General features: G+C 40.7%; 1 protein-coding gene across 1 annotated transcript in view; it reads left to right on the forward strand.

Moving 5' to 3' along the window:
- DNAH14 (dynein axonemal heavy chain 14) overlaps positions 1-20771 on the forward strand; it is a 490898-nt gene that overhangs the window by 204620 nt on the left and 265507 nt on the right. Inside the window, exons 28-34 of the mRNA XM_050948398.1 lie at positions 2491-2578; positions 3405-3655; positions 4924-5155; positions 12967-13020; positions 13450-13595; positions 16604-16672; positions 19419-19605. Of these exons, the coding sequence (XP_050804355.1) occupies positions 2491-2578; positions 3405-3655; positions 4924-5155; positions 12967-13020; positions 13450-13595; positions 16604-16672; positions 19419-19605 (1027 nt within the window). The remainder of the gene's footprint in view (positions 1-2490; positions 2579-3404; positions 3656-4923; positions 5156-12966; positions 13021-13449; positions 13596-16603; positions 16673-19418; positions 19606-20771) is intronic.

The raw sequence follows: 20771 nt of genomic DNA on the forward strand, positions 1-20771 counted from the left end.
CAACTTCTGTGAGGCAGAGGGTTCTACTAGATGTCAGAGCTTTCAACAAGTTTGTCAAGGCTCAACAATTCAAGATGGTCACTTTAGCAACGATCATTTTGGTGTTGGAACAGAGAGACTGGTTTTTGGCCCTCAACCTTCAGGATGCTTATTTCTGTATCTCAGTCCTACTGACTCACAGATGTTTTCTCAGATTCACTCTGGGACATGACTACTGCCAGGACAGAGTGCTACCCTTCAGGCTATCAACGGCCCCAGGAGTATTTTCCAAGGTTCTCTCAGTGGTGGCCACTTACTTAAGTTCCCAAGGGATAAAGATCTACTTGTACCTGGATGATTGTCTCCAAGTGACCAAAGCTATGTTGCACTTGTTCACAGAACTGGGCCTACAGATCAACACCCAGAAGTCAACCCTCACTCCAGGGCAATGCCTGGAATTCATAGAGGCTGACCTTGACTTGAAATAGGCCAGAGCCCTCTTGCCTCAACACATGTTCCCATGCTTAGTCATGCTCATAGAAACCTTTCAGAACAGACTATGAATATAGAAGCTAGACTCTGCCTCCACCTCTCGGGTCACATGGCAGCAAGAATGGTGGTGATACCACATGCCAGGCTTCACATGTGATGCCTCCAAAAAATATAGTCAGTTCGGTCTACAGACCAAACGGGGACAGACTGGACAAATCCCACGAGAATCAAAAATTCCTTAGACTGATGGAAGGACCCAGCTGACGTTTGCAAAGGGATCCCCTTCTTGCAAACCTCGCCATCATTGCTCCTCACTGCGGATGCATCACTGATAGGGTGGGGCATGCATCTGAACGGTCTCATGATGCAGGGCAAGTGGTCACCAATGGAGATGTCTCTTCATATCAATCTCCTCAAGCTAAGAGCTGTCAGAATTGCCTGTCCCCATTTCCTCCCACTGATCACAGGATCACACACAAAGATTCCTAACAGACAACATAGCCCGTATGTACTACATCAATTGACAGGCAGGAGCTAGATCTCCCTCCCTATGCATAGAAGCAGTGAGGCTATGGAATTGGTGCATCTCCCGCAATGTTACACTGTCTGCAGCCTGCCTCCCAAGCACACACCACTTGATAGCGGAAAGTTCAGTCACAAACATTCAACAGTACTTCACGGCGGATTCAGATGATGGGGGACATTGTCCACAGACCTGTTGGGCACTCACCTGAATAAGAAATATCCATGCTAGTTCTCCAGAGTGGGAATGAGTCAATATTCTCTGGGCAATGCTCTCCTCATCCCTGGAACAGGGACTTGGTCTCCACCTTTTCACCAGTATCTCTACTGTTTAACGTACTGCTGAAAATAAAGAGATAGAGTCCAAGTCATCCTGATTGCTCCTCCTTGTTCAAGACAGACCTGGTACCCTTACCTGGGAGAGCACAGCTGTGTCTTCACATGGTTTGGGTCTTTGCCCTCTGGCTTCCTGAAACATGCAACATGAGTCAGTGCCCCTCATCTCTGGAGCAGAGCTTCAAAGGCCAGATATTTTTGCCATGACCAATGTTGGGGAGCTTACATTAACTACAAGTAGAAATTACACAGGAAATTCATCCAGTAAGCCAGGACCCTGAAAACACATTTAATTCTTACTGTCACAAAAGCCCATGCCTCTCTGGTCCATTTCAATATAATAGTCTTTGAAGTTCTCACACCTCCCAAGTCTCTCATCTGTCACAGTCATTGTAAGGACTAGTGATGGCAATTAAAATTTCTTAGAATCCCATTTATTTTATACATCTTTTACTATAGATGCCTTCACTCTCAGAGAAGTGGTTTTATTTGAAAGAGGAGTGGTTTGTCTTTTGTAAAAGTTTTATTAGGTAACAGATTGGTCTGATATGGCATCAGTAAGGAGACACTGAAGCAGAAGTGGGATTTGTTTCTGTAGTCTGAGCTGTCATTATTTGGAGGAGGCATTTTTGAAACTGATGTTAAGCACAGATATTGCAATTTGTTTTATGGACAAAATGCTGGCATATGGAATGGTAGTTCTTTTAGGGTCTGTTCTGCAAGATGCAAAGCACTTAATGCAAGGTTCTGAGCACCTCATATGACATTGAAAGTGATGAGGACTTTTAATCTTTGGGCCTTTGGTGATCTGCTGTAACATCCAAAAATATCCAGAATAGCAAAGTCTGGTTTGTCAAAATACTTGCTATATTAGCTAGTGATTATGAAGTCTGCTACAAAACCTTAGTATATGGCAACATCAGAGACGACCCATGGCTGCTGATGGTGGTGCGGGGGGCGGGAGGGAGCGCAAAGTGAGGGCAGTGGCTTCAGCAGTGTTACTGAGCATGCTCACTACAAACCAAGCAGCAAATCTTGGGAGGGGTGATATGGGAGCCTGCATGCCCTCCTCCACACATCGCTTCTAGGCAGCATAATAATTAACTAATAGTATTTCTGTGATCACCTACTTTTATTTTAATGGTATGACATGTGTTGTAGATTTGTAAATATTGGAATGGTAGAGTGGAATCAAATGGAATTTAAACAGTGGTTTCTGACTCATCCAGGACAGGTGGTACTTCTTGTGGTAAGTATCATTGAGAATTCATTCAAACATGAAAAATGCCATTGCCACTTGTTTTTGGATATCTGTTTTAGTGAGAAACTCTGCCTTTAAATATCTAAATCCTATTCTAATAATGCTATATGAAAGCAGCTTTCCAAATTTCAGTACAAAATGCTTGACTACTTGGTTGATAACATGGTTCTTTAACATAAACCATTTCTGCAGGTTTAATCCTGCTTGTGTACTCTGGTTCTCTGATTATCAGAGGTGGTTGGAGCAATTTAAAAGTTACCTGAGGGTGGGACCATTTTGTATTGCCCAGCAGTCAAGGAAAAAAGAGAATGGATAGTAGCCTTGACATGAGGGCCTCAAATTTAATAGGGTTAAAATAAAAGAATAGTGGGAGGAGGGTAATTTTAAAGGGCTGTAACAGAAGTTTACAGAAAAAATAGTTATATGCTAATTACATTTAAATAACATTTATGAATGTGAAAAAATCGTTAGTATTTCCAGAGTCCATTACCTGAAGTAGAATACAGAAGAATGTGGTCATTTTAGAAGGTTAAGATACAAAAAATCTAAGTGTGAAAAGATTATATTATTTTTTCTCTGTGTTCAGAAGGGAAATATCAAATAAGCATGGGGTTCTGCTACTATTATTCATCATAAGCAGCACTTCTCTTCATTACTCCATTATTTGTGGAGTAAAGTACTGGTCGATATAAGGATGTCAGAATCTGACCCCAGGTTATTAAACCAATCTGTGGGTTTATGCAACATGTACTTTTGAAATCAAAGAAATAGAACGTGTAGTTAATGCTGCCAGAATAATATTTGTCTATTTTAGAGTCAAATTATGTTTAATAAGGATTGTACAAGAAGTTTCCAGAGTTCTGATCCAAAAATGGCACTGACAGGAATCCATGATGAAGTAGTCCATAATCTAGAGCAGCTCGCAGAGATGGCATCTGACATTCTTCAGTTTCACAAGCAAACCACACTAGAGGCGTTGCTTACTCTGTACATCCACTGTAGGGACATACTTTCCAGTCTGATAGATAAACAAATCTTCAAAAGGGAGGATTTTGAATGGACAAGGTACAAAGTTTTTAAATTATTATAGGTGGGGATGATAGCAACATCTAATTACTTCCCATTATTGGACACTGTTTTCAGTTGCTTATAACTTTGCCATACTTTAAGCATTAGGGCTGAAATTTTCAGTGCTGGACTCAGAGCGAGTTGTTTTTGTTTTTTGTTTTTTGTTTTTTTTTTTTGAAATTTTGAATGAACCTAGGGGAAAATGCTTGTTTTCCTATGTTAAAAAATTCCAGTGACCTTTTCTTGGAGAAGCTGTGTCACTCCATACTTTACAGCAGAGGTTTGAAATTTGGCAGGGGAGTAGCCTTTGTGTCAGGGATATACCTTTTGCCAACCCTGTCAAAAACTGCCTTATTTGGCCAAGTTATATGCATTTGAGAAATCACAGTTTGCACATGCCCAACAGAGACTTCCTAGAGCCTTTCAACTAAATTCCCGAAATATTCTGTCCATATTGGGCATGTTCTGGTTTGGGGCTTAGCAGAACTTTCCTGGCCATTATAGCTCTGGGTTGCTGCTGGATAGGTTGGGGCCAAGCATCAGAACTGAGAGAAAGAAGCCAGTCTCTCTCCTGTGCTGTCAGTGCCCTCTTCCTCGCGCTGGGTCCGTGGAGCATGTAGAAGGAAGCTGCCTGGTTCTATTGCAGAGGGGACAGGAGCTGGATAGGTTGGTGTAGGGGGAGTAGATTGGGACTGGAAGTCAGGGAGAGAAATGGGAAGGGACTGGCTAGAGGGCACATGAGGAGTCAGGGTGAGGGAGGAGATTGGGACTGACTAAGCAAAGAGACTTGGGCAAGGAGCCAAGAGTGGGGACAACATTGAGATTGGATGAAGAGCCCAATGTTTCAAAAAGCAGTATATCAGAGTGCACTACAAAACTCTTACTATGTGGTAGCAGGATTCACAAGATCTGTAGTGCCTGGCAAGCTAGTATGCTGTACATTAAAACCCTGGTTTGACTATGTATTAACTGACCTTGTAGACAAGTCCTCAGAGTCTGTGTTATTTTTACTCATATAGTCAGTATTCCATGTCATTATGATAAAGTGATGCTTTATTTTCAGTACATAATATAATTAGCTTTGCTTTCTAAATTTTCTCCTATTTATGATTATTATTTTTGTTTGACTCTTCCTGCACCTTCAACTCTATCTAATTTATCCCTTCATTTAAAAAATCCATGTATATTCCATACAGTGAATAGGTGTGATGTTAGTTCCTTTGTCATTCATTTTACAAGATTCTGATACACAAATACTATTTCAGGCAATTGCGCTATGAATGGAATGAAATGAACACCACATGTAGGGTAGTTCAAGGTAATGCCTCCTTTATGTATGGCTATGAGTACTTGGGCTGTTCCTCTCGATTGGTTATTACACCGCTCACCGACCGATGCTGGTTAACTCTTACTGGAGCACTACACTTGAATCTAGGAGGCTGTCCTGCTGGTCCAGCTGGTACAGGAAAAACCGAGACTGTCAAAGACCTGTCTAAAGTAAGTACCATATGCTGATAGGACAGAATAAATCCAGTGCATTTATGACATTTCCTTTTAGAGAAACTATAGCCAGTAGTATTTCTGCTATACAGCTTCTGTCTGCATTCATCACTAATGGGTAACACATCCCACTTGTAGAATTTGAAGGTGATCTAGTGCTGTTGTTGGAGGCTTCAGGACTCAGGTCAGACCACCATATCTTCTGCCTCCAACAATGCTGGCAGTTTTGTTTCGCCGTATAGTTTACATTGTTGTTTATTTTCTTGCAGTAGTGACTTGATTTCAGCTTTTAGCTCCTCTCTCACTTTCCTAAGGTGAAGAATTAATGGAGTATTGAGGCTCTCACCCTCTGCCTTCTCCAGTACTGTACTTCTTGAGTGTGATCCCACCACCCTCTACTGTCAGCAGAGAAGCCCTGCAGGCACAAGTCAAGTCCAAGAATTGTTATGGGCAGCTTTTCAGGAACTTTCAAGGGCAAGCTTGAAACTTACTCAAACAAGTTGCCAACCCTCTCTCTGCCAGGGAATGGGACTTTGGGTCAGACAGGTGTGCTGAAGCCTCAGCCTCAGGCTCAGCTCCAAGCCATGACCCATTATGGAAAGTTTGACGAGGAACAAGACCACAGAGATGAGAACCCCTCACAGCCTGCTAAGGGGTAAATATTGCAAACACCAGAGACTCTAGGTACCAAAAAGACATAAGCAAATGTGCCCTTAATAAGGCAGCACTTTGTATAGTGAATGAACAAGCAATATAAAAATTGGGGTTTAAACCCTTTTTCTTTTGCTTTCCCACCCTGTGGAAGAGTTCGCTGAGGCTTTTCTCCCCAAAGAGGCTCTTTTACAGTGCTCTGTATCAAGTCCATTGCTCCTCCTCCACTCCGCAGCATAGAAACATAGAAATATAGCACTGGAAGGGATAGGACTCAATAGGGCATCTCATCCAGCCTCTGCATTGAGGCAGAACTAAGTATTACGTAGACCATTCCTGATGGTTTTCTAACTTATTTTTAAAATTTCCAATCACAGAGGGATTCAATAGCCTCCCTAGGTAATTTATTCCAATGCTTAAATAGCCTTACAGTTAGGACATTTTTCCTAATATTTAACCAAAATCTCTGTTGCTGCTATTTAAGCCCATTACTACTTGTCCTGTTCTCAGACAATAAGGAGAATACTTTATTGCCCTCCACTTTATAACAACCTTTTATGTACTTTAAGACTGTTATCATGTCCCCCTTCACTCATTTCTTCTTCAGACTAAACAAGTCCAATTTTTTCCATCGTTCTTTGTTGGTCATGTTTTCTAGACATTTCATCTTTTTTTCCCTCTCCTTTGGATTTTCTCCAGTTTGTCCACACCTTTCCTGAAGTGTGGTGCCTAAAACTGGACACAGTACTCCAGTTGAAGCTTTAGCGATGCTAAGTAAAATGGAAGAATTACTTCTCATGTTTTACTTACAGCACTCCTGTGAATACATCTGTAAGAGGCGACAGACTCCAGTTTTTCTTTTGCAGGTTCTGTCAGTTCTGTATTGCTAGGTATCAGCCAATGAGAGCTCCTGGGCAGTACTTCTGCAGAACTGAGAGCAGAGGTCTGCCCTCTTACACTGCCTGTTCCTTTCTGAGCTGCTCTGCTTCCCTTTTGAAAGTCCGTCTCCAGTTTGCACAAGCTTTATAAGTGTGGAAGGGCAGGGTCATCTGGTACCAAAGTTGCTCCTTAGCCCCTTGTTATTTAGTGTGGAGTTTGTATGCCACATCCCACACCCTTCCCCTCAAAACAGGACCTGAGTTCATATCCTTCAGACCCAGGTCCCCACTCTCTCGAGAGGGAAAAATCTATGTTTTGGTGGGCCTTCCGAGCTCAGTGAAATACCTGAAAACTGTACGACTGTGAGGAAAGGTACCACTGTGTAATTCTGGGGTTGGCATACTTTACGGAGTTTAACCAGTGAAGAGGGGCAATGGTCTGTTACTAGTGAGAATGGATTTCCCAACAAATGCTGTCTTAGGGCCTAATCTACAGACCATTTCACAGCTAAAGCTTCCTTTTCTATGACTGAACAGGCCACCTCCTGGGGAAACAGTATTCTGTGTATATAGAGGACCAGATAGTCTTCTCCCTCAACCGCCTGGGAAAGAACTACACCCAGTCTTACATCAGAGATGTCTGTTTGTAATGTGAACTTTTTGGAAAAGTCTGATTGGAGAAGTACTGGCTCCTGGCACAGATGATCTTTTAGAGTCCTAAACGCCCTGTCACAGTCCTCTGACCAAATGATTTTCTTAGGATTAGTGTCCTTCATGAGGTCTATGAGACATGCTGCAATCATGGCAAAGTCTGGTATGAATCTTCTATAATTTCCTGGTAGGCTCAGAAAGTGTTGTAGCTGTTTGTTTGTCATCGGGATAGAGCAGGTAGCTAAGATCTGTACTTTGCCAATTAGTGGTTGTAACTTGCCCCCCTGTGTTATAACTGAGATATATAACTTCCTAGTTTGCCATCTTACTGTTGGCTATCTTTGCCTGTACTCTTAGTCCTGTACTCTTGAAAGCCCATAGGATAGAAGTGACATGTCATAGGTGATTGTCCCAATTATGGCTATAAATTATGTTTATCTATATAGGCTGAGCATATTGGCTGTGAAGTCACAGCACTTGGTTCATGAGTTTTTGAAAAGTAGATGCTACCCCTTGGAGGCAGAATGGCATAGTGTGGAATTGGTATTGACTGAATGGGGTGGATATAGCTGTCTTTTCCTGTGATTCTGAGGTCAGAGATCTCTCTGTACCCCTTTGTGAGGTCTAGGGCAGAGATGTATTTGGCAGCTCCCAGCCTTCCTAGTAATTCATCCACCCTGGGCATAGGGTAGGTGTCAAATCTCGTTATGGCATTTACATTTCTGAAATCAATACAGAAGCACATTGTCCCATCTGATTTTGATACCAGCACAATGAGGCTTCTTCACTTACTGCAAGACTGATTCCTTTCTTTAGCAGGGCTGGGATGATCGTGCCTATAATTATCTATTCTATCTATATAATTATCCAGAGAGAAAAAGAGAGAAAATGTTTGAAAGATTTAAACACCAGAGAGAGAGAATTTGTTTAGTATAATTAAAGTTGGTATAATTAGGATAATGGCACATTTTACATCTAGGTTGGAGAAGACACTGGTAAATGTAGCAATAAGAATGAGACCACCACTGTCAGGGTGATGGACTAGATGACTACAAGGGAAGTCTCTTCCATCTGTAGATTCTGGGCCGTGACAGTTTGCCTTCCTTACATGAAGAGTTTTATGGAGATCAGTAAACTATTCATTGTGAGTAAGAAGGACTTGGCCTTCTTATCCTTATAAGGATTTTAATTGGTATTGTATTTTTTGCAAACCTTAGTTGAATATAAAACAAATACTGTAGCTACAAAGAATGTAGACACTCTTTAGGGTAATGGTTGTTCAGAATAGAATTTCAGCCTTGTTTAAATGTTGAATCCTAAGAACACATATACATAATTGTTTCAAGCCATTCTGAAAATAATAAATAAATAAGTTATAAATCTCTAATGCAAAACCATTATAGTTGATGGAGTTGCATTAGGGATGGAACTGGCCCATTGCCTTTTATTCTTCCCTGTGTAGCTCTAAAATGTTGCATTATACCTTTAATTTATCATTTCCAAAGTGATTTTAATTGGTACAGAAATGCATAATTAATTAAAGTTTACATAGAGTCAGAAAGACAGTGATACTTGGAAAAACTTGTGTTATGGAGGTTGCTTGCCATTTTTTAATAATGAAGACCAAAAGGTAGTTAATTGTGTCCATTCGTGATAAATTTTAAGGTTTTACTGACTGTCAAAATTATGAAACTCTAATTCAGGGCATATATTCTATAGTTGGTTGCACAATAAGATGATACAGTATCAGAGCCTTATATTTAAGATACAACTTATTGCGTTCAAATCAACTTTGTGAATAAAATTGGGCCATCAAGTCATTTTCTTACAATTTAGATGTATTTCCCTCAACTGCTGAAACAATTTTTGTTTTTTTTCAATTTGATCGTATTTTCATAAATATTTGGAACTAAGTCAAAGATGGTGTATGGAACATATCTGAGTGTAAGGCAGGGGTCAGCAACCTTTCAGAAGTGGTGTGCCGAGTCTTCATTTATTTACTCTAATTTAAGGTTTCATGTGCCAGTAATACATTTTAACGTTTTTAGGAGGTCTCTTTCTATAAGTCTGTAATATATAACTATGTATGTAAAGTTGTATGTAAAGTAAATAAGGTTTTTAAAATGTTTAAGAAGCTTCATTTACAATTAAATTAAAATGCAGAGCCCCCCGGACCAGTGACCAGAACCCAGGCAGTGTGAGTACTACAGAAAATCAGCTCGTGTGCCGTCTTCGGCACACGTGCCATAGGCTGTCTATCCCAGTGTAAGGGATTAAACTATATACATCAGTTCTAGTTTCTGTAATAGCATGCTAGTGAGAATGTTGAGCCTTTTACCATGAGACCGTAGTTCGTCTGTTTTGGAAAGGATTAATTAAATATATTAGGTCAGTGGTGCCAAAAATATTTGTGATGTCAATATTTTCTTACTTTTAATCTATTTCATTCAATTTGCTGTATTTAATACATACATTTTATTTACCAAAATGAAATCAGTTATTTTAGTCCTTTGTATCATTTTTATTTCTTGTCTTTTGATTGAGCCTTGAATTGTTCAGTATTAAAGTACTTAGGAAACATATACTTGGTAGATATGTGTTAAAAACATGGATGTTTTCAGCTTCTTTTTGGCCCCTACTTTTTACTAAGAGACAAAACTCAACTGCTACTTTTCTTCTTTTAGAATTGTATATTATTAGAGAATATTCGAAGCTTTGCTTCTATGATCCAAAAAGCTTCAGAAAATATTTGCAAATATCACTGGAAAACTGATATGTGTGATGTTCACCTTTATTCATAAAACAGTAACACACCAAGCATGCAATGCTACAAAGTGTTGAGCACTCTCAACTCCCTTTGAATTGGACTTCAGAATACAATAGAATGTCACAGTTACAAACACCTGGGAAATAGAGATTGTTCATAACTCTGAAATGTTCTGAACAAAATCTGAACAAAACATTATGGTGGTTCTTTTAAAAGTTTACAACAGAACATTGACTTAATACAACTTTCAAATTTTACTATGCAGAAGAAAAATGCTTCTTTTAACCATCTAAATTTAAATGACACAAGCACAGAGACAATTTCCCTGCCTTGTCAAATCTTTTTTTAAACTTTCCCTTTATTTTTTTGTAGTTTACTTTTAACATGGTACTGTACTGTATTTGCCTTTTTTTTTTTTTTTTATTTTGCTCCTGCCTGATTGTGTACTTCTGGATCCAAGTGGGCTGTGTGGTTGACTGGTCAGTTCACAACTCTGGTGTTCATAACTCTGAGGTTCTGCGATATTTGATATCTTACTGGAGGTTTTCAGTATCTCACAGGATCAGTTCTTATTTTCTCATATCTATCCTTTTATTTGCCATGTGTATGGCAAACCATTACAGAAGCTGTCTACTGAAATGAAAAAGAAAGAAAACCCTCTTTTAAATGGTAAATTATATGTATACAAGTAATAAAAGAGAGTATATAAGGTAATCAGATGCATTCATTTAAAATAGCTGAATGAATTAGATAACTATTTCAGAACAAGTAATTAGTATAGCAAATCGGAAATCTCACAATGCAGTGGCAGGAGCACCGGTGCCTTTAAATACCTGCCCAAGCCCTGCCACCCCAGGGTAGCAGCGGCAGGGCTCCCACTGTGATTTAAAGTGCCCGGAGCTCTGCGGTGGCCGGAGCCCCAGGCTCTTTAATTCACTCCTGGCCCGGAGCTCCCTGCTGCCTCTGCAGCTGGTAGCACTGGAGTGATTTAAAGGCCCTGGGGTGCTGGCTGGGCCTTTAAATCGTGAAAGGCCATGCCTCTTCCGGTTGAGGCCAAGCCCCTGCTCAGGACTCCAGCATACCAGTAAGTCCTTTAAGTTACTTTCACTCCTGCTTTTGAGTTTGGGACTAGGCATGCCTAAGTCCCAGGGCATAAGCCTGTTGTGGCTATAGAAAGTCTGTTACTCAGTGATCCCCATTTCTATTGTTTAAACAGTTTGGGAGAAAGACACATTAGGCATAAGTGTCCTATCTGCAGGGGGTTTAAGACCAGAGATAAGTTTTCTAGGGAGGTAAGGCTTCCAGACTGGAAGCCACTTTGCATGTCCCTTAAAATCCAGCTGCTCAGTACACAGGGGTTCAGACTCCACACTGTCCAGGAGCATACCACCAGACTTGACAGTATCCTCCTGCCAGAGGGAGTCAGAGAGAAAACGCCATTATCCTTCTCCGGTGCCAGATTTTAGGCTATTTTTTTTAATTTCCTTATCTCCAAATTTTCTTATTAAATGTTTATCTTCCACATTTTATTCTGAGTCATTGTGGAGGTGCTTTGATGAGTAAATTGGTATGATAGGTCTTCAATTCCCAATGACTCAGCTGATTATTTTGGGAGATTTTAATGCTCAATAGGTCCCCCAACAAACACAGTATCAAGGGAAGAAAACACTGAAAAGACTTTTTTAACTCCTGCCCTGTGCTAAGAATTTTCAATGCTAAAATAATATTGCAGGTGCTCTATGGGGCTGACGTTTGGCGTAGCGGCCAAATTTCAGCCTTAGTATTTTTTTAGGAGATTTTTAATTCTCCCAGTTTCTACCCCTGCCTCATTTTTACATGCCAAGATGGGTGGTTTTTCTGAAAGTAGTAGAATTTGTATAGCTTTTCTTAAATTTTGGTTTAAGATCTATACTCTTCCAAATTATAGATTGCCCTGTATTTGCCTTCAGGAGGTGGAGGAACAACCTGGGTACTCCTTATTTTCATGGTATAAGACCATCCATATTATTATAGTTAGGTTTGGTTTTTCTGTTAGTCCCTGTCAATATGTTTTAATCAATGTAATCAACTCAGAGTGACAGATATTACCCAACAAGAAGATGTGGCTATGATTCATGTTTTTAACTTTGACTTTGGGTTTTCTACTTTGAAGATTGCCCATGTTTTTAACTATATTTGAATTAATTATCAAATCTTCATTTATGTAAGATACATATTCTGTTAAAATTCCAGATCATGGAAACTGCTGTCCTTGAAGGTAGATATGAAAAAGTTCCTTCACGTCACTCTTTTTGCCCATGTAAATCTGGAGCTTTGGAAGATCTACCTCATTATAGAATGATTGCAGAATTTTCCAGCTGCTGAAAGCAAGCTGAATTTTGCCTCTTTTGTTTAAAAAAAAAAAAAGATTTTTATCATCATCTCAAAAGATAATGATTTTAATATTTTCTCAGTCCACAGTAGTAATTAAATCAATGCATTTTTTGCCCTATTAACAGTGTACCAAAGAAGAGGGTTTTTATTAAGTTCTGATTGATATTTTAATATATTATATGGATATTGCTGCTGTTCTAGATTGTGTGTTTTTCTTTCTGTATTGGCAAGACGTAGGTCATATGCCTACTTTAATTGTAAATGTGAAGAGTGATGATTTAGAAATGTAAAGGGTGAATCAGACCTACAGTGAGGTTACTTCTCTACTTTTAGAATCACTTATAAAAATTTGTCCATCAAAAATAATTCTTCAAAAATATGCTTTCAACAATTTTTATGTCCTTGGGGATGACCTTATTCATACGCTGTTATTTTAATGTTTCAAGAAATGTGTCATATCTGCTCTAAAACATTATTCTTTCCCTTAGGCCATGGGAAAACTCTGTGTGGTTTTTAATTGTTTTGAAGGTTTGGATTATCAGGTAAGGCATGTTATGTTCTTTATCACAAATAACTTGGCAGGATAGTACTGCATAGCAGAATAAATGATTTCGTGTTTTTCCTCTTAGTTCTATCCTACAGCTATAGTACATTTCTGGGTTAAAAACTGTGATGATAATAGTACAAGGGTTTTTTTTAAGGAAAAGTGAATATAGTTAAATTTAGAGATTGGGTCAGGGAGCTGTTTCAAATCTAGATCCGGAATATGTTTAGATTAGGATCAGAGAATATGTTTTGTCTACTATTCTGCTCCCTTGAATAAATAAGATGATTTCTTTCTGTTTTTTTCTCTCATGCTCTTGTGATTAAAGGACGTTGCAGTTTTTCAAGAATCAGTATTACCAAAATCATCTAAAGCTTCAGCTCTTAATACTAATTTCTGTTCTTTTCTCTGTTTTTTTTTTCTTAAGATGATGGGAAAATTCTTCTGTGGACTAGTTCAGTCTGGAACATGGTGTTGTTTTGATGAGTTCAATCGCATAGATATAGAAGTTCTGTCTGTAATTGCTTCACAAATTCAGACAATCAAGGCAGCAAAAGATAGCCATGTTATCAGGTATTTGTTTTCATTTCCTTGGTTCTTTTGCAAGTAATAGTGCCTTATAGAACTGGCTATTTACTGTTTTAGGTGTAGAAAGGCACTTGAATTTCTTATACCTGTTCCACACTATGGCTATGTCTACATTATGGGATTATTCTGATTTTACAGAAACCGGTATTTGGAAACAGATTGTATAAAGTTGAGTGCACACGGCCACACTAAGCACATTAATTCAGTGGTGTGCGTCCATGTACTGAGGCTAGCGTCAATTTCCAGAGCGTTGCACTGTGGGTAGCTATCCCCTAGCTATCCCATAGTTCCCGCAGTCTCCCCTGCCCATTGGAATTCTGGGTTGAGATCACAATGCATGATGGTGCAAAAACAATGTTGTGGGTGATTCTGAGTAAATGTCTTCAGTCAATCTTCCCTCCGTGAAAGCAATGGCAGACAATCATTTTGCACCCTTTTCCCTGGATTGCCTTGGTAGACACCAAAGCAAGGCAACCATGGAGCCCGTTCAGACTTTTTTCACTGTCATCGTATGTCTACTGGATGCTGCTGACAGACGCAGTACTACACAGCAGCATTCACTTGCCTTCGCAAGTTAGCAGAGACGGTTATTAGCTCTATTGCACCGTTTGCTGCTTTGCAAATTGGCAGTGACAGTTACCAATCATATTGTACCGTCTGCTGTTGTCATGGGTGCTCCTGACTGGCCTCGGTGAGGTCAGCCGCGGGCACATGGACAAAAATGGGAATGACTCCCCAAGTCATTTTGTCTAAAGGTAGAGTCAGTCCTGCCTAGAATATCAGGAAGCCTACTAAAGAACCAGAGAGGCAAACGGCCGCTCCGGGTCAGAGCCCCAGACATCCCGCTGAAATGATGAGCTGCATGCCATTCTGGAGGGTGCCCCTGCAACAACCCCACCAGTTGCTTCCCTCCTCCCCCACCCCGCCTGGGCTACCGTGGCAGTTATTCCCCCATTTGTGTGATGAAGTAGTAAAGAATGCATGAATAAGAAACTGACTTTATTGCATCTGCAATCAGAGATAAAAGGCAGGGGGAGGCAGCCTCCAGCTGCTATGATATTCTAGGCAGGACTGAATCTCCATTAGACAAAACTTAAAGAAGGGAATGACTGGGAGTCATTCCCATTTTTGCCCAGGCACCCCCGGCTGACCTCACTGAGGCCAGCCAGGAGCACTCACGGGATGATGATGACGACGACAGCTATCAGTCATATTGCACTGTCTGCCATCAGGAAGGGAAGGGGGAGGAGATGCCGTTGTTTAGCGCTTCAGCACCGCGTCTGCCAGCAGCATCCAGTAGACTTACGGTGACATTGAAAAAAGGCAAGAAACGATTTTTTTCCGTTTTCTTTCACGGGGGGGGGACTGACAACATATACCCTGAACCAACCGCGACAGTGTTTTTGACCCTTCAGGCTTTGAGAGCTCAGTCAAGAATGCAAATAATTTTCAGAGAGTGCAGGAACTGTGGAATAGCTAGAGTCCTCAGTCCCCCCTCTCTCCCTCCCTCCCTTTCTCCGTGAGCATCCATTTGATTCTTTGGCTTTCCGTTACGCTTGTCTCAACTCCTTAAGTTTCACGCAGCACTGTGTTGAGTTCCTGTTGTGGCCTCTCTCTATCATAGCCTTGGAGATTTTTTCAAATGCTTTGGCATTTCGTCTATTGGAACGGAATTCCGATAGAACAGATTCATCTCCCCATACAGAGATCAGATTCAGTATCTCCCGTACAGTCCATGCTGGAGCTCTTTTTTGAGTCTCGGACTGCATGGTCACCCGTGCTAATCGGCGCTCCACGCTGGGCAAACAGGAAATGAAATTCAGAAGTTTGTGGGGGTTTTCCTGTTTACCTGGCCAGTGCATCATAGTTCAGATTGCTGTCCAGAGTGGTCACAGTGCATTGTGAGATAGCGCCCGGAGGCCAATACCGTCGAATTGCGGCCACACTAACCCTAATCCGGAATGGCAATACCGATTTCAGCGCTATTCCCCTCGTCGGGGAGGATTACAGATACCGGTATTAAGAGCCCTTTATATCGATATGAAGGGCTTCATTATGTGGATGGGTGCAGGGTTAATGTGGTTTGATGCTGCTAAATTCTACGTAAACTCGTAGTGTAGACCAGGCCTATGGTTGATCCTCGCTGATGATAACCAGATTTAAACATTCCTAGCAGAGTTAAGATGGTTTCTCTTAAGCAGTCTGGGCAAGGTTTTTTTGTTTGGTTTGGTTTTTTGTTTTGTTTTGTTTTTGCTAAGAACAATGGTACAGTTTACCTTGAAGGGGTTAGCTTCTATTATGATTGAATGAGCAGAGTATGGGACAGAGGGAAATCCTTGTATACCTTGTTCAGAGGACAAGTTCTGCTAGTAACAAACACAGAAAACCTGAATATCTGTTTGGCTTCCCCACACTCCCAAAAAGGAAACAGAAAGCTAAATCATGCCATCATCCCCTCCATAGATACATAAAGCCCTGAATGCACTTGAATCACTTAGGTTCTGTTACATGTGAGTGGGGAAGAGGGAACTGTGGAGGGGTTGCGCAAGAGGAGGACATTGTACCCTCACTATAGCAGAGCTTGGTAGCAACTCTGCGTAACAGGAGAGTTGTGGTGTGACTGTGTAAATCCACTGACCAAAATACTTATGGTATGTATGCATGAATGCGGAGGCTACAGTCATTATTATAGGCCATAGACTACAGTAATAGATGCATTGGCCTTTACTTCCCTACAATGGAGAATTTTCACCCTCACAGAGATTCTCTATGAAAGGCCCATTCATTTGCACTTTGTTCAAGATTTGTCCCAAAGTCATTTATCTTTGTCTGTCTGCTCCCTCTCCCTCATAATTTTGCTTTGCTTTTATGCATGTGTCTTTTTAATATTTGTATTAACACATTATATTATTATCCAATTTAAATGTGCAGAAAACATTTTTATTTTTCCCCTTTTTTGGGGTAAATGATTAATAATGTGCTTTATAACATAGATTTGTGCTGGAAGGAAGAGAAATCCGTATCAATACATCCTGTGGAATCTTTATTACCATGAATCCTGGGTAAGTGACAATAAAAACTAGACTTGTTTGGGAATGTCGAAGCATGAGCTTCAAAATTCCCCTTTGATGCTCACACAGATTAAACTCTGGGCTGCTTTTTGGCATTAGTTTATCTTCCAGATCAGTTAGAATATTTGTCCATTTAGTAACTAAAGAGTTGCTCTCTTTTTTCTGTAGCTTGTTCCAGGATCCGAAAGGAATGATGAGACTGTTTTTCCTAATTTATCGTCGTCATCTGTCCCTTAAGGCTCAGCATGTTGCTTTCTAACATATTTGCTCAAAATGAAGAGAGCAAATTATTTTTCCTATAAAATAGTAAACTATATTTTTCCTCTTTTTCTCAATATATTTTGTATACCTTCTATGTCATGAATTCATCATTTCTTGTCTCCCCATTTCCCTCTCCCTCTTCATAGTCATAACATTTGTAACTTTTCCCCTCTCAAATGGGTTTATAATATATAGTGGTATTTGCCTCCTCTGCAAGTCATGTGATTCTTCCTTTATGAAATCTCTGAAAATCTGTTTTCTTCATCATCCTTAAACCCTAGTCTAAGCTTTGGTAACCACTTGTCTCAGCTACTGAAACCCCAGGGGTCATCAATATGCAGGCTGTGGGCCAAATCTGGACTGCCAGATGCTTTTGAACAGGACCAGAAATATTTTTATTTACTTTTTATTATCATTATTGTTATTTTTATTGTTTTCTCTGGAGTCTGGACCTTGACTATATCTTGATCATAAAAATGGAACCTTGACAAAAAAGGTAATTGTTCCTGTTTACTCCATGGGCTCCCTGGCTTGTCCCCTTGCATCCCTGCAATCTATTCAAGACACTGCTGCCACAATTATCTTCCTCTCTGGCCACTATTGTTGATGCTCCCATGTTTCAATCCCTGCATATTGTGTTGCAGTCACTTATCGTCTCAAATCTGAGCTGCTTGTCCTCCATTTCAGCCTTCTGTGTCTGTACTTCTCAGATCTTATTTCTGCTTACCTCTCCTCTCATTGTCTGCTTTTCTTTCAAGTCACCTGCCTAGCAGCTGGTTTGATATTCTTCTCCCACTTCAATCCCAGGGCCGCCCAGAGGGAGGGGCAAGTGGGGCAATTTGCTCCAGGCCCTGGGCCCCGCAGGGACCCCCACGAAAGTTTTCGGGGCCCCTGGAGTGGGGTCCTTCCGCTCCGGGTCTTCGGCGGTGGGGGGTCCTTCTGCCCCAGGACGAGGAAGGACACTCTGCTGCTGAATTACCACTGAAGCGGGACACGCCGCCGAGGTGCTGGGTCTTTGGGGCATTTTGGCTGCGGGTCCCGGAGCAGAAGGACCCCCCCCCCCCGCCAAATTACCACCGCAGCAGGGCCCCAGGCCCCCTGAATCCTCTGGGTCGCCCTGTTCAATCCTCTTTCTATATTGTCACAGATCTGGCTGAGTTCCCACTGTTGGACACTCACTAGACTGATGTAAGGAAACCTAAATGTTGAATCCAGCTTATCTTTAGCTTGCTGGGGCTGGACAGAGTTTAGTCCGAGTTTTGGCTTTGGGTACACATTCCAGGTGCAGACCTCAAGTCTGACACACCTTTTGTCAGTGAGGCCCCTGATGCCCCAGTTGCCTAGGCCCTGAAAATTTAGTATCATTTCCCCCAAGCATCTACAGCAGCTTTTGCATATTCCCTAGAATGCCAGCAAAGGTGCGAATCTTCTGGCTCAGTTTTCCTCTTCAGGGGTACATGATAGTGAAAGCCAGCCAACAGATAGACTTTGCACGGGATTCTATTACATATTTTCTCTTTACTTAGAAACATGAGAAAAACACAGATCTATATAAAATAATTAAGACTCCTGTACACATATCCCTGCCTCAGCCTCCTCTTTTGCTGGAGAGTTCTTTGGGCTTGGTTAGAAACCTACTGTTAGTATTTGTGCCACGAGTGCTCCCTCCCCTCCAAAGCTCAGCTGCAGATTATTGCCCAAAGGCTAATGCCCAGACACTTAATGGGTCGTTGGACAGGATAGGTGACAGGTGCCCCGCACTGGGCGCAGTGGTGGTAAGTCTATAATGTTAAATGCCCCGCTAACCCCAAACGAATGCAGGAATTTGGGCCCAGTGAAACTTGGAAAGAGGACACAAGGCTGATAGACTACAAGGACCAGATGCAATTGTCTGCTACTCCTGTGGACAACAGCGACATAAGTTTTGTGACTGCCCATCCATAGAGTGTAACTTTGTGCATGTATGGACAAGAGAGACTAGGGCACAGAGAAAAGCCCTAGGAAATCTCACAATTCCAGTAGAGGCAAATGTACAGTGATTATGCTGATCCATAGAATAAAAGTTTAGGGATGTGTCTGCATATGAAGTGTCTGAATCTGCATAGGTCTTACACTCTTCTAAAAGGGATTGGAAACATATCTGTAGATAATTATCTCCTGCCTGTTTTTATACCAAAACTAATGATGTGCATGCATGCATTTGTATGTATTCAAAACATCTAAACTTAAGGGAAATTGTTATAACCTGGCGATCCTAAAGTAAATTATCTGCTGTGGACTAATTAAAATATGTTGATGTAAGCAACAAAACTTCACTATTTAATTCCTTAGGATAATACCAAAATAGGATAATACTATACTATAACTTTTTTTGTGTTTGAGAAATCATTCTTTAGTTTCTTACTATTTTAACTCCCAGATAATTAGTACAGATGTAACTTCTGAAGGCTTGAGAAATTTTCTTCTTCTTCACTAGGTACAAAGGCCGTGTAGAACTCCCAGACAATTTAAAATCTTTGTTTCGACCTGTCTCAATGATGGTACCAGATTATCAACTCATTGCTGAAGTAATATTATTTTCAGAAGGTTTCAAATCAGCAAAATCACTCTCTAGGAAATTGGTCAATCTTTACCAGTTGGCTTGCAATCAGCTGTCACAACAGGTAAAATATCATTTTTAGAATTAGAGAGACAAGAGGTAATATCTTTTATTGGACCAACTTCTGTTGGTTAGAGAGACAAGCATTTGACTTACACAGAGCTCTTCTTTAGGTCTGGGAAACCTGCTCAGAGCGACACAGCCAAATACAAGATGGAACAGATTGTTTAGCATAAGTAGTCAACACATATTTCAAGGGACCATTCGATGTGAAGTGGCTCGTTAACACCCCTTCAGTCACGGAGAGAGGGGAAAAGGCAGCTGGGGGGACATAGTTAGTGGGTTATAGATTGTTGTAATAAGCCATAATTCCTGGGGCTCCATTGAGTCCATGATTTTTAGTATCTAGCAAAGTTATAAATTTAAGCTCCCAGGCTCATCTTTTGAACATGTTCTGCAGGTTTCTTTTGAGACTGAGGATTGATAGGTCAGATCTAGAGTGATTGCTTTGTGAAAAATATTCAACCACAGGTGATATGGTATTTTTGTCTTTTATCATTTTCCTGTGTGAGTTCATTCAAGAGGATAGTGATTGTGTGGTTTCATCCACATAGTTGTTGTTGAGGCATTTAGTGCACTTAGTACATTTAGTGCATTACTTTGCTAGACACTAAAAATCATGGCATGAATAGAGACACTGGATTTATGGCTTATTACAACCATCTGTAACCCCCCCAGGTGCCTTTCCCCCTCCCTCTCTTGCTTCCCCCTCTATGACTAGAGATTTCAGGGGGATAGCCCTGTTAGTCTGTATCAGCAAAAACAATGAGGAGACTAGAGGGGTGTTAATGAACCACTTCACCTCAAATAGTCCCTTGAAATAATCTATTCCACCTTGTATTTAGCAGACCTGAAGAAGAGCTCTGTGTAAGCTGGAAAGCTTGTCTCTCCCACCCACAGAAGTTGGTCAATAAAAGATACTACCTCACCCATCTTGTCTATCTAATATCCTGGGACCAACACAGCTTACAACTACATTGCATTTTCAGAATTGTATTTTAAAGATTGCAGAATATACATGTGGAGAGTGAGGCTGCTTATCATGCGCACAGAGGATATGTGGAATCCATTTGTAGTTGATTTCATAGCAGTTTTTTTTTTTTTACAAATATCTCAGGGCACTCTATTAATACTAAATAGGTTTTAAACACATTTTAAACAAACCTTTGC

This window comes from Gopherus flavomarginatus, chromosome 4 (assembly GCF_025201925.1).
Source record: "Gopherus flavomarginatus isolate rGopFla2 chromosome 4, rGopFla2.mat.asm, whole genome shotgun sequence".
In the NCBI taxonomy this organism is placed as follows: Eukaryota; Metazoa; Chordata; order Testudines; family Testudinidae; genus Gopherus; species Gopherus flavomarginatus.